Source organism: Panulirus ornatus, chromosome 14 (assembly GCF_036320965.1).
Source record: "Panulirus ornatus isolate Po-2019 chromosome 14, ASM3632096v1, whole genome shotgun sequence".
NCBI classification, from domain to species: Eukaryota; Metazoa; Arthropoda; class Malacostraca; order Decapoda; family Palinuridae; genus Panulirus; species Panulirus ornatus.
The window spans coordinates 55,506,739-55,523,707 of record NC_092237.1 but is presented as its reverse complement, the minus strand read 5'-3'; the positions used below and the strand labels follow the sequence as shown (position 1 = coordinate 55,523,707).

The 16,969-nt window shown below is 44.3% G+C and overlaps 1 protein-coding gene across 1 annotated transcript in view; it reads left to right on the top strand.

Moving 5' to 3' along the window:
* LOC139753555 (uncharacterized) overlaps positions 1 to 1,274 on the top strand; it is a 4,176-nt gene extending 2,902 nt beyond the window's left edge. Inside the window, exon 4 of the mRNA XM_071670205.1 lies at positions 1,206 to 1,274. Within this exon, the coding sequence (XP_071526306.1) occupies positions 1,206 to 1,274 (69 nt within the window). The remainder of the gene's footprint in view (positions 1 to 1,205) is intronic.
* Positions 1,275 to 16,969: the final 15,695 nt, after the last annotated feature.

Here is a 16,969-nt window from a genome sequence, read left to right as displayed (position 1 = left end):
AATACTCGAGGAATGTAGAGGTATGCGAGTCGTATCCTGGTGTTAAGGCTTCAAGGAGTTTTTTTGTTTACATAATTCTGTCTCTTATGTTTCCGGGTAATGGAAGAGCTGTCTTGAAAGCTGGACACAGTTGACGGAGGGAGTCTTGGGAAATTAACCCAGGGTGTTTCTTCCATCTTTTATCTTTTAAATCATCTATCTCTCCTCTTAGAGACCTCCGTGGTGTAGCGGTTAGCGTTCCTGACCGTGAGGCATTCACGGGCCGCCCAGGGTCGAGCTCATGGGTTCGAATCCTGGTTGCGGCAGTCGGTCCACAGTCAACCCAGCTGTTCATTCACCTCTATATGGTGTTGGTCGATACAGGTGTCCTATCCCAGAGGGCAAGGTGGCGGTGCAGCTCAGGCCCGTTCATTTGGGGCCTAGTCAGGATATGTCCAAAGCTTGCCTTGCTAGGGGTCTTGTTAGATTCTAGATTAGACGTGAGCAAGCCGACCGAAGCTGTAGCTATTGTGGAACCAACGTCTTTTTTTTTGAGGTAAGATCGTTGGTGCTATGTCCCGAGTTTTCAAAACCCTAAGATCGGACTCGGGAGACTGGTATAGCTAGAGTCTGACTAGGCTTTACCAAGGAATTAGTCAGGAGTTAGTTTAGGGCTTAGCTAGAGAGGCGCTACTCTCCCTACATGCAGCTGGGGGTGGGAGCCAATACAATGTGTATGCTTCGGCCATATATATATATATATATATATATATATATATATATATATATATATATATATATATATATATATATATATATTGGAAAGGATCACAATTTTGCGCGTGATCAAGATATTCCTATGAGTCCACGGGGAAAATGAAACACGAAAAGTTCCCAAGTGCACTTTCGTGTAATAATCGCATCATCAGGGGAGACACAAGAGAGAAATATAAGTCAGTTGATATACAACTGACTGACTGTTATATTTCTCTCTTGTGTCTCCCCTGATGTGATTATTACACGAAAGTGCACTTGGGAACTTTTCGTGTTTCATTTTCCCCGTGGACTCATAGGAATATATATATATATATATATATATATATATATATATATATATATATATATATATATATATATATATATAGAGAGAGAGAGAGAGAGAGAGAGAGAGAGAGAGATTGTATTTTTTTTAAATTTTGTGGTCATTATCTTAATTATAATCCCAGGATATTCAACAAGAGCGGGACTGCAAGGGCGTCCAGGTCGTTGCGGTGGGCGGCAGCCTCCGTCACTAACTCCTGCCTCCACCAGATACCCCTAATATCCCTCCCAGTTTGGCCTAACGAGCGAACATGATACGATAAGGGACGGACGGATGCTGGTGGTTCGAACCCACCTTCTTCGTCGTCTACCCCTACGCCGTTTGAGCCGCTCAAGGGTGGGGTGGGGTAACGAAGGGAGGTTTGGTGTAACGAGGTTTAGAGGGAGTGCAGCAGGGGAGGTTGTGATTGTGGCTTAAGATACGGCGAAACTTTAATAGCAGGTTAGGTGTAGATACCAGCCAATGAACGAAGAGCTGCCATATGTACATGTTTACCAGCTGATACCCGGCTGGCAGGGGGGAACGGAGGGGACTATCCTTGAGGAGGAGAGATGCGCGACCACCTCCAAGATTCGGTGGGGATTTCCAACCGTAATACCTGGCGTGATTGAGGCCAGACTTCGCGCCACCTTCCCGCGGAGGAGGAGAAGCGATGATTAATTATTTTTCGTCGTCGGCTTGCTTGTTTTTCTCTTGTGTTGCGATAACTTCGCGATGGTGGGAGCTGCCAGGAGGCTCTGGTGGTGTATGACGTGGGTTCTGTACGTAATGGGTCGCCAGGACTAATGGCTCAGCCTTGCACCGGCTCACATCAGCGGTAGCCACAGAGGTTGGGCCATTACTGGCACAGTTCTTCCTGGGATGCCATTGCACGGCACAGGGAGGGTAGGTGTTACTGAGGAGTTAGTACCGGCACAGGTCGTGTGTGTGGGTGTTGTGTGTGTGTGTGTGTGGGTGGTGTTAGTACCGGCACAGGTCATGTGTGTGTGTGTGTGTGTGGGTGGTGTGTGTGTGTGTGTGGGTGGGTGGGTGGTGTGTGTGTGTGTGTGTGTGTGGGTGTGTGTGTGTGTGTGATGTGACTCCAGCCGAGTGTTGGGTGAGCCAGATGGGGACGCTGTACCAGGAGGGAAGCTTCTGGCACCAGTGACCAGTTTACATGGGTGTGTGTGTGTGTGTGTGTGTGTGTGTGTGTGTGTGTGTGTGTGTGTCACGGGAGTAACAAACGCCGACGTTACAAATGCTGGTGTTGGCACCATTTAACGTCAACTCCCGCCACGCCTGTGATGATGACGACGACGACTGCGGAGGGAGGAGGTGGTGGTGGTTGTGTGGCCGCGAGCGATTGTGGAGCCCTTACGGCGCGGGGTCCCGAGGGTTGGTTTTCCTCTAATCATCGCTGACGGGTGATGACCTTCTGCTGCGTCTAGTGGGGAAGAAGGGGAAGGAGGTCTTAATGACGTCATTTATGATGGGTCGACAGGTCTGATTAATGTTATGTAAGTCGTCCCAGGTGTGGGCTCCCGCAGTCATGCCAGTAAGACGGTGCTTGTAATTTACACCTCGTAAGTACAAGTCTGCTCTCCATGCCTCATTTAAACGATCATTACTGATGCCATTAGAGATAGCCGCAGCGCTTTAATGGGAAAACAAAGTTTATTTCATTCAGGTGATAATATCGAGGATTTACCATCAAGAATAAAACCAATATCATTCACCTGCGAGAGTGTTTTAGTATCCATTAATTTCTGGGAGGGCTCCCAGCAGACGGGGCCATTTAAAGCGGTAGTTATTTTTGAGTCCAGACTGCACCAGTTATAAAATCTGATTTACATATAAGTTAAAAAGGGGGAAAAAAAAAATGAGTGAATGTCCGTCTTGGGGGCCCCACTGGTGTTGGTTTTAGCCTCCAGTGACCTCTTAAGGAACACCGCCACCCTTCTCTCACCTTCCCAGAGGCTCCTATCAATTAATATGTAAATTGCCACCCCAATAGGAGCAAAACTTAATGACTTCGAAATTGAAAGTTGTTCCCGATGCCGTAAAAACTGCCAAAGGTTTGGCTACGTTCTGTTGACGCCGTCGGGATCCCCTTCCCACTGGCTTAGGGAGGGAGCTAGATGGAAGGACGTGAGGAAGGAGAGCGATGTTTCATCGTAATATTCTACAGCTAGATGGGAGGACGAAGTAGGGAAGGCAGGGGCCCCATTCCGCCGGCTCCAAGCGACTAGATAGAAGGACGGAGGTGGATAGGAAAGCGTTAGTAGTGTGGGTTCTGAAAGGTAGGAAAATCCAGAAGAATAACTGGGAGAAAATTCCCATGCGACCGGCTGTTTTTGGGTAGAGGGAAGAACGGGTGTGTGGGTGCAAGGGTGAGAGAATAAGTGGTTCTTAGTGTGTAGATACAAGTGTTACTGGGAGGAGTAAAGTGGAATAATAGTAGTTCGTCTTGGTTAGATGGGGAAGACCTTATATACTGGCTTACTGTGAGTCGATGGAAAAGTCGGAAGTTACCAAACGAGCGACTGGCTAGCTAGCTCCAAAGGAGAGCAATGAGATTTTGTCTCAGTCTTGTAGATGCTGTGAGGTTGGAAGATTCTCTCCCTCACCCCGGATTGAAGAAGTAATTGAAATTGAAACTGAGTTGGTGGTGTAAGGTTGGCCCTGTATATTTATTTTCGAAGGACATTTTTCAGTTGGTTCGACCTTCTTCATGTCCTCAGAGTGGTTCATCTGGCCACTCTGCATGCGTGAATCATTAAGATTATTAAGGAGAGAATTCTTTACTTTATCAGAGCTGGAAATTTTTATATAAACGTGTGGAGACGAGAAAAGAAATTAAGGATTATCCCTTCTGAACTAATTCCCCGACTCTTCACTAAACGGCACTTTGTTTATATTAGACCTAGCCTGGGATTGTGGTTAAGGTCCTTAACAACTCCGTTGGTGGTTAGAGGGTTACTACAACTGGGTGGTTGTAGCGCAAGTCCTAGGTACCAAGGATTTATTTCCTGTTATAACCCATGAATGCTCGAATATGATATCGTCACCTTGTTGAAACCAGAGACAAGGTATTGCATAGTTTTCACAACACAACGTATCCCTTAGGGGGCTTAAACTACCCACCCAGTCGCAGGCTTTGGGGAATGGGGAGGAACAGGAAGTAAACCTTCGGTAGTGTTTTAACGGGAAAGATCGAATCTGTTTTGGTACTTTGAGCATGGCTTCTGTTTGTGTGTTGGTTTTCCCCTTACCATGTCGGCTGCTTCGTGTGAAGGGAAAAAAAATGAATATACTACGCTCGTATCTTTTATGCTGTTGGGTCTTGGAAATTCAAATAGACGTTATATGTCGGTGTTGTGTCAGGGTTTCTCAAGTAATGAATTAGTTTGTATCGCTTGACATTTAAGTATCTTTCCGACCGAATTGTAGTCAGGCAGGGACGTTTGAGATAAAAGTAGATGCTTTTTATTGTGTGTTTTATCCGAGTAATTCCAGTAAGAAAAGCGTAACACTCTCCCCTCCCCTCCCAGCTCGGGTCTCAAGGCCCCTAGAAATAGGGTATGTGTGTGTGTGGGGGGGGGGGGGGGGCGAAGGGGGGGGGGGGTGTAACACCCTCTCTCTCCCAGCTTCGAGATCTGGGACCATAGTAACAGGTATGTGAGGATAGCACTCTCCTCTCCTACTCACAGGACACCAGGTCCCACTTGTGACCCAGCAGGCGGCTCTCAGAGACTGGCTGGTGCTTGCCACCGTCTTTTGTATGGTCTGGTTACGTTAATCATTGAATTAATTAAACTCTCATGCTGTAAAGGATGGGAGGATATTGATTCGGACACGTTGTATTTGCAGATAACCGTCTTAATGAGGATGTCATTCTTATCGCTGTTGGAAGTTGATATACAATCATCTCATTAATGGAAAGGGTAATAAATCAGATATTTGAAAACGTAGAAATTGGTGAGCATTTGAAAACAGAAATTGGTGAGCGATGGCTTAAACCCTCGAACAAGGTTGGTGAAAACCCTTTCGCATAGCGGAATTACCCTTAGGTAGGACGGCGTGGCTTTTGGCCTGACCCCTTAAAGGCTAGTTCAAAGGCCAGGCCGTTTATACTCAAAAGGTCTTATCGTCGTGCTCAGTGGCTCAAAGCCTTTTAGTACACCTACCGGGCATGGACGACGCAGACGTGCATCATAAAATGTAATCTGTAAATGGAAGCTAAAGCACACGCACAGCTTCCTTCTGCTGATATGGCCTGCGGAGCGTTGTGTAGATATTGATTTCAGCGGTTTATTTTAAGAGTGACTGATTCTCCTCAGCGAGGCCGTTCGTTAGTTTAATGGTGTCTAGACGCGGGTCGTGGAAGGACCCAGGAAGCACTTTCAAAGATTTGATTTTATTGCCAACAGTGTGACTTTAAACCACGGGGTGATTTATGACGTGTCAGTGCTCTTGGGTATGTTTTTTTTTTGCTTGTATATATATATATATATATATATATATATATATATATATATATATATATATATATATATATATGTATATATATATATTTTTTTTTCTTTTTATACTATTCGCCATTTCCCGCGTTTGCGAGGTAGCGTTAAGAACAGAGGACTGGGCCTTAGAGGGAAAATCCTCACCTGGCCCCCTTCTCTGTTCCTTCTTTTGGAAAATTAAAAAGAAACGAGAGGGGAGGATTTCCAGCCACCCGCTCCCTCCCCTTTTAGTCGCCTTCTACGACACGCAGGGAATACGTGGGAAGTATTCTTTCTCCCCTATCCCCAGGGATGATATATATATATATATATATATATATATATATATATATATATATATATATATATATATATATATATATACTTGCAGTGAAAAATCTTGCCAGTGACAAGCCGAGTATCATCCAAGTAAACAGAGGCCATACTATTTTCTTAATCAGTTTTGGTTGCTACTTATTGGAGTCTTTGCGTTTGCTGTCGTCATTGGTTATCAGTTAACTGTATTTGATTTAAAGGATTCATGAGAAAGCACGCTAGATATATTTTTACATAGATACATTTTAAAGTATGGAGTAAAGGAAGTCATGTCGTTTAACAATAAAGAGTAAACGTTGAATGATAATAAAATCATTGAACATTGCCACAGCATCCTGACATATGATGGTTACTGTGGTAGAGCAGTGTTGATGAATTTGTCATTATTATTGATTGTTCGCTTTCGTAACCGTTGTCGATTAATGTAACAGGAATTGCAAACTAAAGAGAACAAAGCACTCAGAGTAGTCACCGGGTGCCTAGCATCCACATGCATTCAAAGCCATGCACCGTAAAGCAAAATTACTTCCAAGAGAACAACTTCAGTTTGCTCAGAGCTCATTCTTATTTCTCTATTTCCCAGCACAAGACCACACTCTCTGAAAGGTCTTCCCGTATCTCTCTTTATGCTGTACTATTTTTGCTTCTTAGGGCGCTATCCATTTCTCCCCCAGTCAATTGAAGAATTTTTGATCCATTAATTTTTTCTGGACATCTCGTCTTATAGATGTAAGCAGCAAACAAGTGCCATATTGACTCAGTGGACTCCTTAAAGGGCCTTCTGTATAACTTGGTAAGGGCAGGGTTTCCACAGCAACCAAAGTGAGCAATGCTAACTGCAGTCATACTTGTTCTTGTGTTTCCCTTCACCCTTGGTCCGTTTAGAATATTTTTCTGTATCATACATTTTTGATTTCTGTTTATCAGAGATGATCTTCTTCAGTTATACCTGAATACATATAGCCACTACCTTCTTGTATGCCTCCATCACTGATCATGTATTAAATATTCATAAACAGTTTAGCGCACCTCTCTACCCCATACATCATCATTGCATCTTCGGTAACACTATTACAGCCTGTAGTAATCTGTCATTTCACTCTGGCCTCACAGCATTTGAGGTCGTTCCAGCCAATTGGTGATCTTACTAAGCCCTTATCTCCATATCTGAATTTATACATGATACACTTTCTTTTTATCTTTTTTTCCTAGAGCTCTCTTCACTGTTTGAAAATACAAATCATGTCTGCATACCCTCTTTCCTTCCTAATTCCTCTTTTGTTTTTAATTTATGAGGGGGTTCAGTAATCCTTTTAAGACGATCAGGTACAATCCCACTATATATCTTATGGCAAGGCTTTTGTATGGGATTGAGGGAGGTTTTTAAGAAATTGAAAAAAAAAAAGAAATGAATTATCGCTGACACTTTTTTGAGATTCGTTCCTCATTCTCATTGAAGTTACTGACTTTTGTTTGTCGATCTCCTTCCCCTGGCATCACAGACTGGGACCTACGGAGATTTCATGGTCGTGAGCCTAGAGGAAAAAAAATTTGGGCGGTTTGTACTTCTGATGGCGGATAGAGTGATAACCGAGCTCTGTGGACACGCTCGAGGAACGTGTAATTGTACACTGAGGGTAACGGAAGGAGAGGGAGACTGGGGAAGGGATGGGGGTTGCAGTTACGGAGTCACTGGAACCGATGACTAGCGAGGTGTAAATATTATGAAAGGACCTTGTGGTATGTGACTCTGACACATATGGTTCTAGGGACGCCCTGTGGTGCCTTTTTTTTACACACAACCCAGGGCCGTGAGGGTGCCCAGACGTGGCACTGAACAGGGAACACGTCCCTTACAAACCCCTCATGTTAAGGGTGTTGGACACCTTCCATGTCACCGTTACTGGTTGTGTTTCTGGGTTGCCGAGAAGCAGGAGAGAAATGGTAGCGTGCAAAGTTTAGTTGCTGAAGCACCGTTGCGTACAGAACTGTATGGTGAATGTCTGGCATGATTGTGTTGGATCGCCGGGAGAATAAGCGTCAGAAGACATTTGGCTGCGAGGTGATGCTGTATTTTACGTGTGCCGGTCTCGTCAAGTACAACAATAAGGTTAGAATGTATCTGGGGATTACACACTAGGAATACCATAGCTCAACCTCAGGCTTAGAGGGGAAAGACATCACGTTATCCGCTGCTGTATGTTTCTTCCCCCCCCACATGTTGGAAGTGCGGATGCCCGGATTTATATGCCACTATTTGCTGTATTTTAACATTCAGAAAGTAAAGGACGAATAGGAAAGCAGGAGAAGGACGGTGAGAACACCTTGAGGTCTGTCGTTTTAACCAACGCCAGTTGGCTTCGGCGGATCATTGTATTAGGTGTAGCCCAGTGGAAGTGTGTGTGTGTGTGTGTGTGTGTGTGTGTGTGTATGTGTGTGTGTGTGTGCTTTTGCGTGCGTGCTTTTGTTCACAAATGTTGAGACATTCGCATGAGTAATAGTGTGTGTGTGTGTGTGTGTGTGTGTGTGACAGCTCAGTAGCACACCAACATGAGCTTAGTTTTTTTTTTGTTAGATTCATGGTCACTCACAAAAGCCATAGCTAGGAGTGAGTGGTGACGATGATGTTGACGTCCGAAGCATTCTGACAACACCCAGAACTAGAAGAGATAATCTCCAGAATAATTAATAAGACGGAACATTTTAGTCCTGAATAATTTAACAAAAATATTGACTTGACATTTACCAAACTGAATAAGAAGAAAAACATCCTTTTTTTTTTCTAAAGCTTTTGAAATACAATGTACTTGTTCTTCCGTCTTGATAGTCTGTCATTCTCGACAACAGTGAAGCCTTTTAAGCTATGTCTTCGTCAGCCAGTTGTAGGGGAAAAAGAACTTTCTGTCATTGTACCTTTGAGTCTGTTTACTCCTGACGCCGAATGGTCAAAAAGGCGTTATAGAGCAATATTACCAGTTTAGATCTCATGTTCGGTGGGTTTAAGGGTTTTGATTCCGTGTGGCAAGGTCCCTCTTAAACAAAGTCCATCTCCGTGCTGCATATTGAGTGTTGGAGGTGGAGTCCTTGTTGCTTCCCCTCCCCCCAGATGCCTTCCCAGAGGTGAGGGATGGTGGGAAGGGCGGTGGCTGGCAGGTGGTCCAGGCTAGGTGGCAGGGTCTGCGAGACACGGTGATGGCTAGGAGGCAAGATGATTTCTAGAGAGCTGAGTAATGACGTGGAGGTAGGACGATCAACGAGGAGTCAGGATGATATATAGGAGACTGGATGATGGATAGGAGGCGGGATGATGCCTAACCGGCAGATACATTGCGAGTGAATACGATCGTGTAGTGTTGGTAAGGGATAGGATAGGTAGGATAGGGCGAGGTGATGGAGACTAAGAGTCCAGGCTTTAGGGAAAACCAGATAAGAGTCCTGGTGGTCTGAGGCGAGGTTACCTGCTGGAAGACATTACGGTACATTGGGAGAGCCAAATAACGAAAGACCTGATGGTTTATGACGAGGTTATCTGCCGAAGACCTGATGGTTTATGACGACCGAAAGACAGTATTAGTATTCTATATACATAATCTATACGAATGTAGTCTGGGTAGAGAGGCAGAAGACAGAAGAATTAGTAGCTTTACTGAGGTGAGTTGATGGGATAGTTGAAAGGATAGTGATATGTAGAAGGATGGTGGTTAATAGTACCTTACCTTCTATCCCTAGATGGGCTTACGGTCACCAGCTGGGAATACTTACATCCATTGCTCTTGACCGCAGTCCGTCATGAAGAATATCTTCCCTGTCTTAACTCTCGCGTGGTATAACTGTCTTTCACACGTTCTTACATCCAATCAATCCACCTCCTTCGGGGTGTTGCGATAGAACCTCGTAAGTGAAGGGAATAGAACGGGATGGCGATGAGAAAAGCAATTGGTGTGGAAGATAAATAGAAATTCTATTTCCACGTTACGGGACTAGAAACGAGATATTAGTACTTGCTGACGGACATGACGGCCTCTCTTTTGTGTATAGCATCACAACGCGCTTGCAAACCTTTGCCAAAAATTGCTAAAAGCCTCGATTTGAATTTCTATCCTCTACAAAGAGAATTTGAATATATTGTACACTGCCGCGCTAAATGGGTTACCCAGCACTCCTCACAGACAATGAATATTCATTACATGATGGTCTTTGTTGAACGGGAGGCTCGCCAGTGCGTAAAACCAAATGATCTCTTTTCTGTGTAGTCCCTGACGCGGTGCGTTGGGCTCGGGGGGGTGTGTCGGTCGGCCTCCCGGTCCAGAAACCACTGGGGTCTGCTGCGCTCGGGCAGCCCGGCGTCAGTTGACAGCGTGGCTCAATAAACCTGTCATCGTTATTTTGTTTTTTTGAGGGGGGGGGGAGGTGTTTTTAGGCCTAAGAGGCTCGCGTGGTATTTTTCTTTTCAAATGGGTCGAGTGGATTTTGTTGAGGGTGAAGTATGGCAGGACTGTGGTGCACGGGTGGGTTTCGATGAAACCCTCCCATTTCCACCCACTCACCTCCCTCCCTCCTTCTGTCGCCTCCTGCGTTCTCTTTTGTCCTGATCTCTTCGTCTCTCTCTCTCTCTCTCTCTCTCTCTCTCTCTCTCTCTCTCTCTCTCTCTCTCTACATCTGTATCGTGAGTCCTGATTGCTTTCCGGGTTTCTGCAGATCTTTTATCACTGCTCTCTGGAAATCTCCTGTCAGGACCCATGATTTGCCACCTACGTTCTCTACATCTTCGTCTTGACCCCCCCGAAGGACTCACGCGTTCTTACATATACCTTCGCCACAGTGTGAAACAGTGGCACAGTGGAAGGAGGTGTAGAGAGAGAGCTGTCCTGGGGAGGAAGGACGGATGTATCTGGGGAGGAAACCGGAGAGGGAAAAATGTAGCGGAAGTGGGTAATCATCAGTGATTCCTGAGGTTTTATGCCAAGATGTGGGGATGAGGCACGAGTGGAGACGGTGTTGTTTCTGTTCGAACCTCCTGTATTTTGTTTTGCTGATTTGATTATTCTTACACACACACACACACACATGTATATATATATATATATATATATATATATATATATATATATATATATATATATATATATATATATATATATATGATACTTAAGCTTCATGTTGAGTGAAGTGGAGTGTCTCGGTGAGTGTGCAAGACGTGCCTTTTGAATTCATACGTATATTTATGGGTATAGCTTGAAATGTACTCAGTCCCGGGACGTTTCATGGTAAGGGGAATTCCTGTGTGTGTGTGTGTGTGTGTGTGTGTGTGTGTGTGTGTGTGACGTTCCTATAATTAACGTTCACTGTCAGTCCGTCGTCCGAGGAGGCAGAAAATGGAAGTGGCATTGCAAAATGATTTCTTTTTTTTATTTTTTTTTTGTCGAAGTGTTAAGTCCGACAGCTCAGCGCTTATAATGGCTCGTTAAGCCGTTCATTAACTTTGTCTCTCTCTCTTTCATGCGGGAGGTTTGTGGTCCTCCGAGGTAGTGAGGGACATAGCCTTTCGGATTTATATTAGAAATTATTATTTATATATGTGTATATATATTTCTTCAACAGCTGTCTGTGGGGAGGCAGGTGTAGCTTATCATGGCGTAAATCTGGCTGGGTAGTGACAGGCTTCTACCAGAACACTTGGACTGCTCTCTCTGTATTTTTTTTTCTTTGTTTTTATAGGTTTTGTTTGTCGTAGCTGAGGTGGATACACACACACACACACACACACACACACACACACACACACACATATATATATATATATATATATATATATATATATAATTTATCCCTGGGGAAAGGGGATTAAGAATACTTCCCACGTATTCCCTGCGTGTCGTAGAAGGCGACTAAAAGGGGAGGGAGCGGGGGGCTGGAAATCCTCCCCTCTCGTTTTTTTTTTTTTTTTTTTTTTCCAAAAGGAGGAACAGAGGGGGCCAGGTGAGGATATTCCAAAAAAGGCCCAGTCCTCTGTTCTTAACGCTACCTCGCTAACGCGGGAAATGGCGAATAGTTTGAAAGAAAATATATATATAATGTGTGATATGGTGCCATTGCGGTGAACTAGAACAGACAAACCACGGACCTGGAGTGATCTTGGGCACCTGGCGGCGCATCTGTGGATGGTGTGGGCCCTGGTTTCTGGGCGTTTACCCGTGAGAGCCTGAGACTTGATGTGTGTGCCAGTGAGGGGTATTGTTGCGACGTTTCTGATCGCTTCCTCTAGAAGGCAAGTGGGGAAGGCATATAGGCTAAGGAACAGAACACCGAGGTCTTCACTTGCATAGTCATACACGTGTTCATGGGTTTATGACGTTGATGGTGTGTGTGTGTGTGTGTGTGTGTGTGTGTGTGTGTGTGTGTGTGTGTGTGTGTGCTGTACATAGGCGACAGGTGTTGCGACGCTAATTAGTCGAGTGTCGGTCCTGAAACTTATCTCCGGGGTCCGCCGTAAGGGTGTATGTTCTTGGTATTGTCCTCCTCTTTTGTTCTGTACGAGGGCTGGTGTTCGGCTGGGACGTACATCACATGCGGCCTCCTCCTCCTCCTCCTCCTCCTCCAGGAAGGAGCCTTTGTAACCCCGCCTTTATGTATCGGGCGAGTCTGTGAACGTTATTAAATTGTTGGGTCATCGTTTGTATCTTCTCTATTAGTCGGCTGATAGGCTCGTTATCTTCACGGTGGCCCCCGGCGGGTCGGACACGTCGCATATATATATATATATATATATATATATATATATATATATATATATATATATATATATATATATATATATATACATATATATTTACCAAATGGCGTCCTAGCTTCGTCTCCTCGATGTATATCAACTGACTGTTATATTTCTCTCTTGTGTCTCCCCTGATGATGTGATTATTACACGAAAGTGCACTTGGGTACCTTTTCGTGTTTCATTTTCCCCGTGGACTCATAGGAATATATATATATATATATATATATATATATATATATATATATATATATATATATATATATATATATATATATATATATATATATATATATATCCCTCTCTCGCTCACTGACCATCGCAGACTGCGCATGGCGGCCTCCTGGGATTTATCGTAATTGTATTAATAGAATAGGTGAGTGATAACTGCTGAGGGGAGGAGTGGGGTGGAGTGGGGGAAGGCGGAGGGCCGCGCCCCCCGGCAGTACCCATTAGGTTACGAGCGCTGGTAATTATTGGTGTCAGCAGTTAGTCGGGCAGCCGCCCCCGATCCCCTACCCCACCCACGTCTCCCTTGAACTCGACGACGGTCTACGACCTATGGCGGTACGACCTCACTCCTCTCCTCCTCCCGCGTCCCGAGTACAGCACGAACGGCCTACTGGGTGTGATGGCCTGGCTTCCTTCCTTTCTTTTTTTGGCCCTGAATTGTGACTTGTGTTTTTCACCGTCAGTTTGACCGTTTTTTCGTCGGTTCTCTGAATTTACGTCTCCTCTCTCTACTTTGGTTCAGTTTTCATTTATCTCTTGCTCTCACTTCTTCTCCTTTGCATCATCATCATCATCATCATCAACATCATCATCATCATCATCATTTTCACTTCTGTGTGTGTGTGTGTGTGTGTGTGTATGTGTGTGTGTGTGTGTGTGTGTGTGTGTGTGTGTGTGTGTGTGTGTGTGTGTGTGTGTGTAGCATTTTATTATCCCTGTGCCCTGAAAAACATCGAAATTTACCGGCAATCAAAAAGCCTTTTCAGAGTCTTGAGAAATACATGAATTTATGACGTGTTTCATATGGTTTTCCAGTCGGCTGTTAGCAATCGTTAGAAGTAAAAGGGACGAGGAATTTCATGGTGGGTTGTTGGATGTGTATTTATTCATCTAATTCCTATTAGCAATCGTTTTAGAAGTAAAGGGGACGAGGAATTTCATGGTGGTTTGTTGGATGCGTATTTATTCGTCTTATTCCTATTCTTCTAACATTTTTCACCTGTGCACTGCGGGGATGCCCATCTGATGTGCATGATTGTGGCACTGAGGCAGACTGACAAGACGCGCGGGATGCCCGCCCAGTGTTCTGAGTTGAGCCAGCCAGCTGAACTGGGGCTGACCAGCTGGTCTGTTGACGTCCAAACCCTGTCCTTACCACCCCCTCCCCCTCCCGGGGGTCTACACACACACACACACACACACTCTCTCTCTCTCTCTCTCTCTCTCTCTCTCTCTCTCTCTCTCTCTCTCTCTCTCTCTCTCTCTCCCCTCGTCCCTGGAGTAGCACCCTTTACCCACCAGTCCCCCTCCTTTCCTCTCTGTCCCTCTCACCCACTCTCTCCCAACGAGCATGACAAATCCCCCTCCCATTTGGATAATGAGCCCTCTCCCCCTTCAACTCCCCCCTCTGGCCCGGCCTGACACGGTGGGAGGACAGAGGTTAAGGAGTGAGTCTCCGAGACACATTTCCCACTAATGAACAGAGGCGTCGTCGTCCGCTTGTATCCACTCCCTCGGAACTATTAAATACTGGCTCGAGCTGCCGGCCGGCTTTGATGGTCGACCGGCTGCCGGCTTGCGGAGGTGGGGTAGAAGTACTTGGTTGTACGTACGGCTCTTGAGCGTTAGTTAACCGACCGGCTCTCAGAACCCCTTGGACCCCATCGGACCAAAGAGTCGTAAAAGAGTTCCTTTCAGCAAGACTCAATTACCGATTGAGTTAATATGTGACAACCTCGCGGTGTTTAGGCTTTCCAAACCTCGAGGGTTCTTTTGATGTAAGACCTTTTTACATTCTTTTATACACACACACACACACACACACACACACACACACACAGAGGGTTCATGTGTTGTTGGTGGTGTCTTGAGTGGAGTTGTGAACACGCCAGTTGTTAATAGGTTGGCGTGAGGCAGGATTTAACTGGATATAAAGACCCAGAGCATTTTTTTTTTAAAAAAGGACCGCCTCATGTCTTGTGGTCTTATCTTTTGACTGCCATCATCTTATAATCATAGCAGTCGAAGCATTTTACACACACACACACACACATATATGTATATATATATATATATATATATATATATATATATATATATATATATATATATATATATATATATTATCCCTGGGGATAGGGGATGAAGAATACTTCCCACGTATTCCCTGCGTGTCGTAGAAGGCGACTAAAAGGGGAGGGAGCGGGAGGCTGGAAATCCTCCCCTCTCGTTTTTTTTTCTTTTTTTTAGTTTTCCAAAAGAAGGAACAGAGGGGGGGCCAGGTGAGGATATTCCACAAAGGCCCAGTCCTCTGTTCTTAACGCTACCTCGCTAATGCGGGAAATGGCGGATAGTTTAAAAGAAGAAAGAATGTATATATATATATATATATATATATATATATATATATATATATATATATATATATATATATATATGTATATATATATATCCTTTGCATTCAACGTCAGTTTGCCTCTGCATATCGTTGAATGATAGTGAACGCTTTGAGCTGAATTTTAAAGGGCGCACGAAAAATGTCCCAGATTTGGAAATATCTGTGATAAAGGATTATTATCAGCGTTATCTGTCTCTCTATCTTTACATATGTATATATTTTATTCGCATCGGGGAAAATTTTCGAATGGTTTCCGTAGACTCAAACAGCTGTTTCGTCGTGTGTGTGTGTGTGTGTGTGTGTGTGTGTGTGTGTGTGTATTTTTTTCCAAGCGAAACTCGCGGACTTTTAGTTTAGCTTGACAGCTGTTGCGATATTCTTTTTTTTTTTTTTCCCCCATCTGTCCTAAAGTACAGTGCGTGTATTTCTTAAAGTCTTATGGGCGAAGCGATATACCCAGAGGCCCCCCTGCCGATTTCTGATCATTCATATGTATATATGTTTTAGTGTATGTGGCAGGGATGCGTGTCTGGAATAATTCTCTTTTATCATCCGGGGCTTCAGAGGTGATTAACATACTGGTAAGTATATATTATTAATCCTTAAGACGTATCATGGGTCGAATGTGTTTTTTTTTGTAAGAGTTCTTTTGGACGAGGATTTGTCTCGTGTCATGTTGTTGCTGGAGTGAAGAAGTGGTGAAAGTTTCTTTTTCTTTTTTTTTCATCTTCTCTCTGGATAATGATCATGATGAATATCCTCGTAAAGAAGAAGGTGCTTCGGGTCTGCCGGCCAGGTCGAAGCCTCGTCCATGAACAGGTAGGGTTTCGGGATACAGTTCGAATCGAGTGGGAGTCGTGTGGTACTTCAGTCGACTCGGATCAAATTTCGAATCAAGTCAGGTGTCGAAACCGAATTTCGAATCAGTTCCGAATCAGGCTGATGACATTAAAGCAAGTTCGAATCAGTTTCAAGTTTGATTTGAGCTGAAGTCAGACTCAGGCTCGTCAAAGTCAGGTTCAATTTAAGTCCAGGCACTACCCGGTCAGGCTGAAGTGAAGGTCAGGCATAAGCCAAGTTGAAAGCAAAAGTTTGTCGAAGTTAAGTCGAATTGAGGTTACTATCGATGGGAGGGTCGATTCATTCACCTGCATATCACAGCCTTTTCAGTCGAGAGTCGATTCCGACAAAAATTGAATTCCGCACACACACACACACACACACACACACACCATATATGTCAAGCACCAGGCTACCTATTCAAAGCAGTTTAGAAATGAACAAACCTCAGTGCTTTTTCTCCCCTCAGAGCAGAAAATTACTTGAAGGTGAAGCTCAGATTTATGATGATTCCCAGCTTGACTTTCTTAATCCAAAGGTCTTCCTTCTTGATTACTCGTCTTGGGCGGGTGGGAGCAATTTTCATTATGGGTCCCTAGGGAAAAATAGAAAATTAGAAATTTAACTTCTCATGAGAGATCTGAGGGCAAGGTTATAATAAGCAGTGCTTCATCCAGTATGCAAATGTAATGGGGATATTTTTTTTCTCTGAAATGGGCTGGTAATGGTGAGGGGAGGGAGTGTGCCCAATCACCGTTGGCAAATTGGAAAGGAATGGAAGTGTGTTTATGTTATGTTTACGCTTTTGATTAAGGGAATCCGCTTGGCGTCTT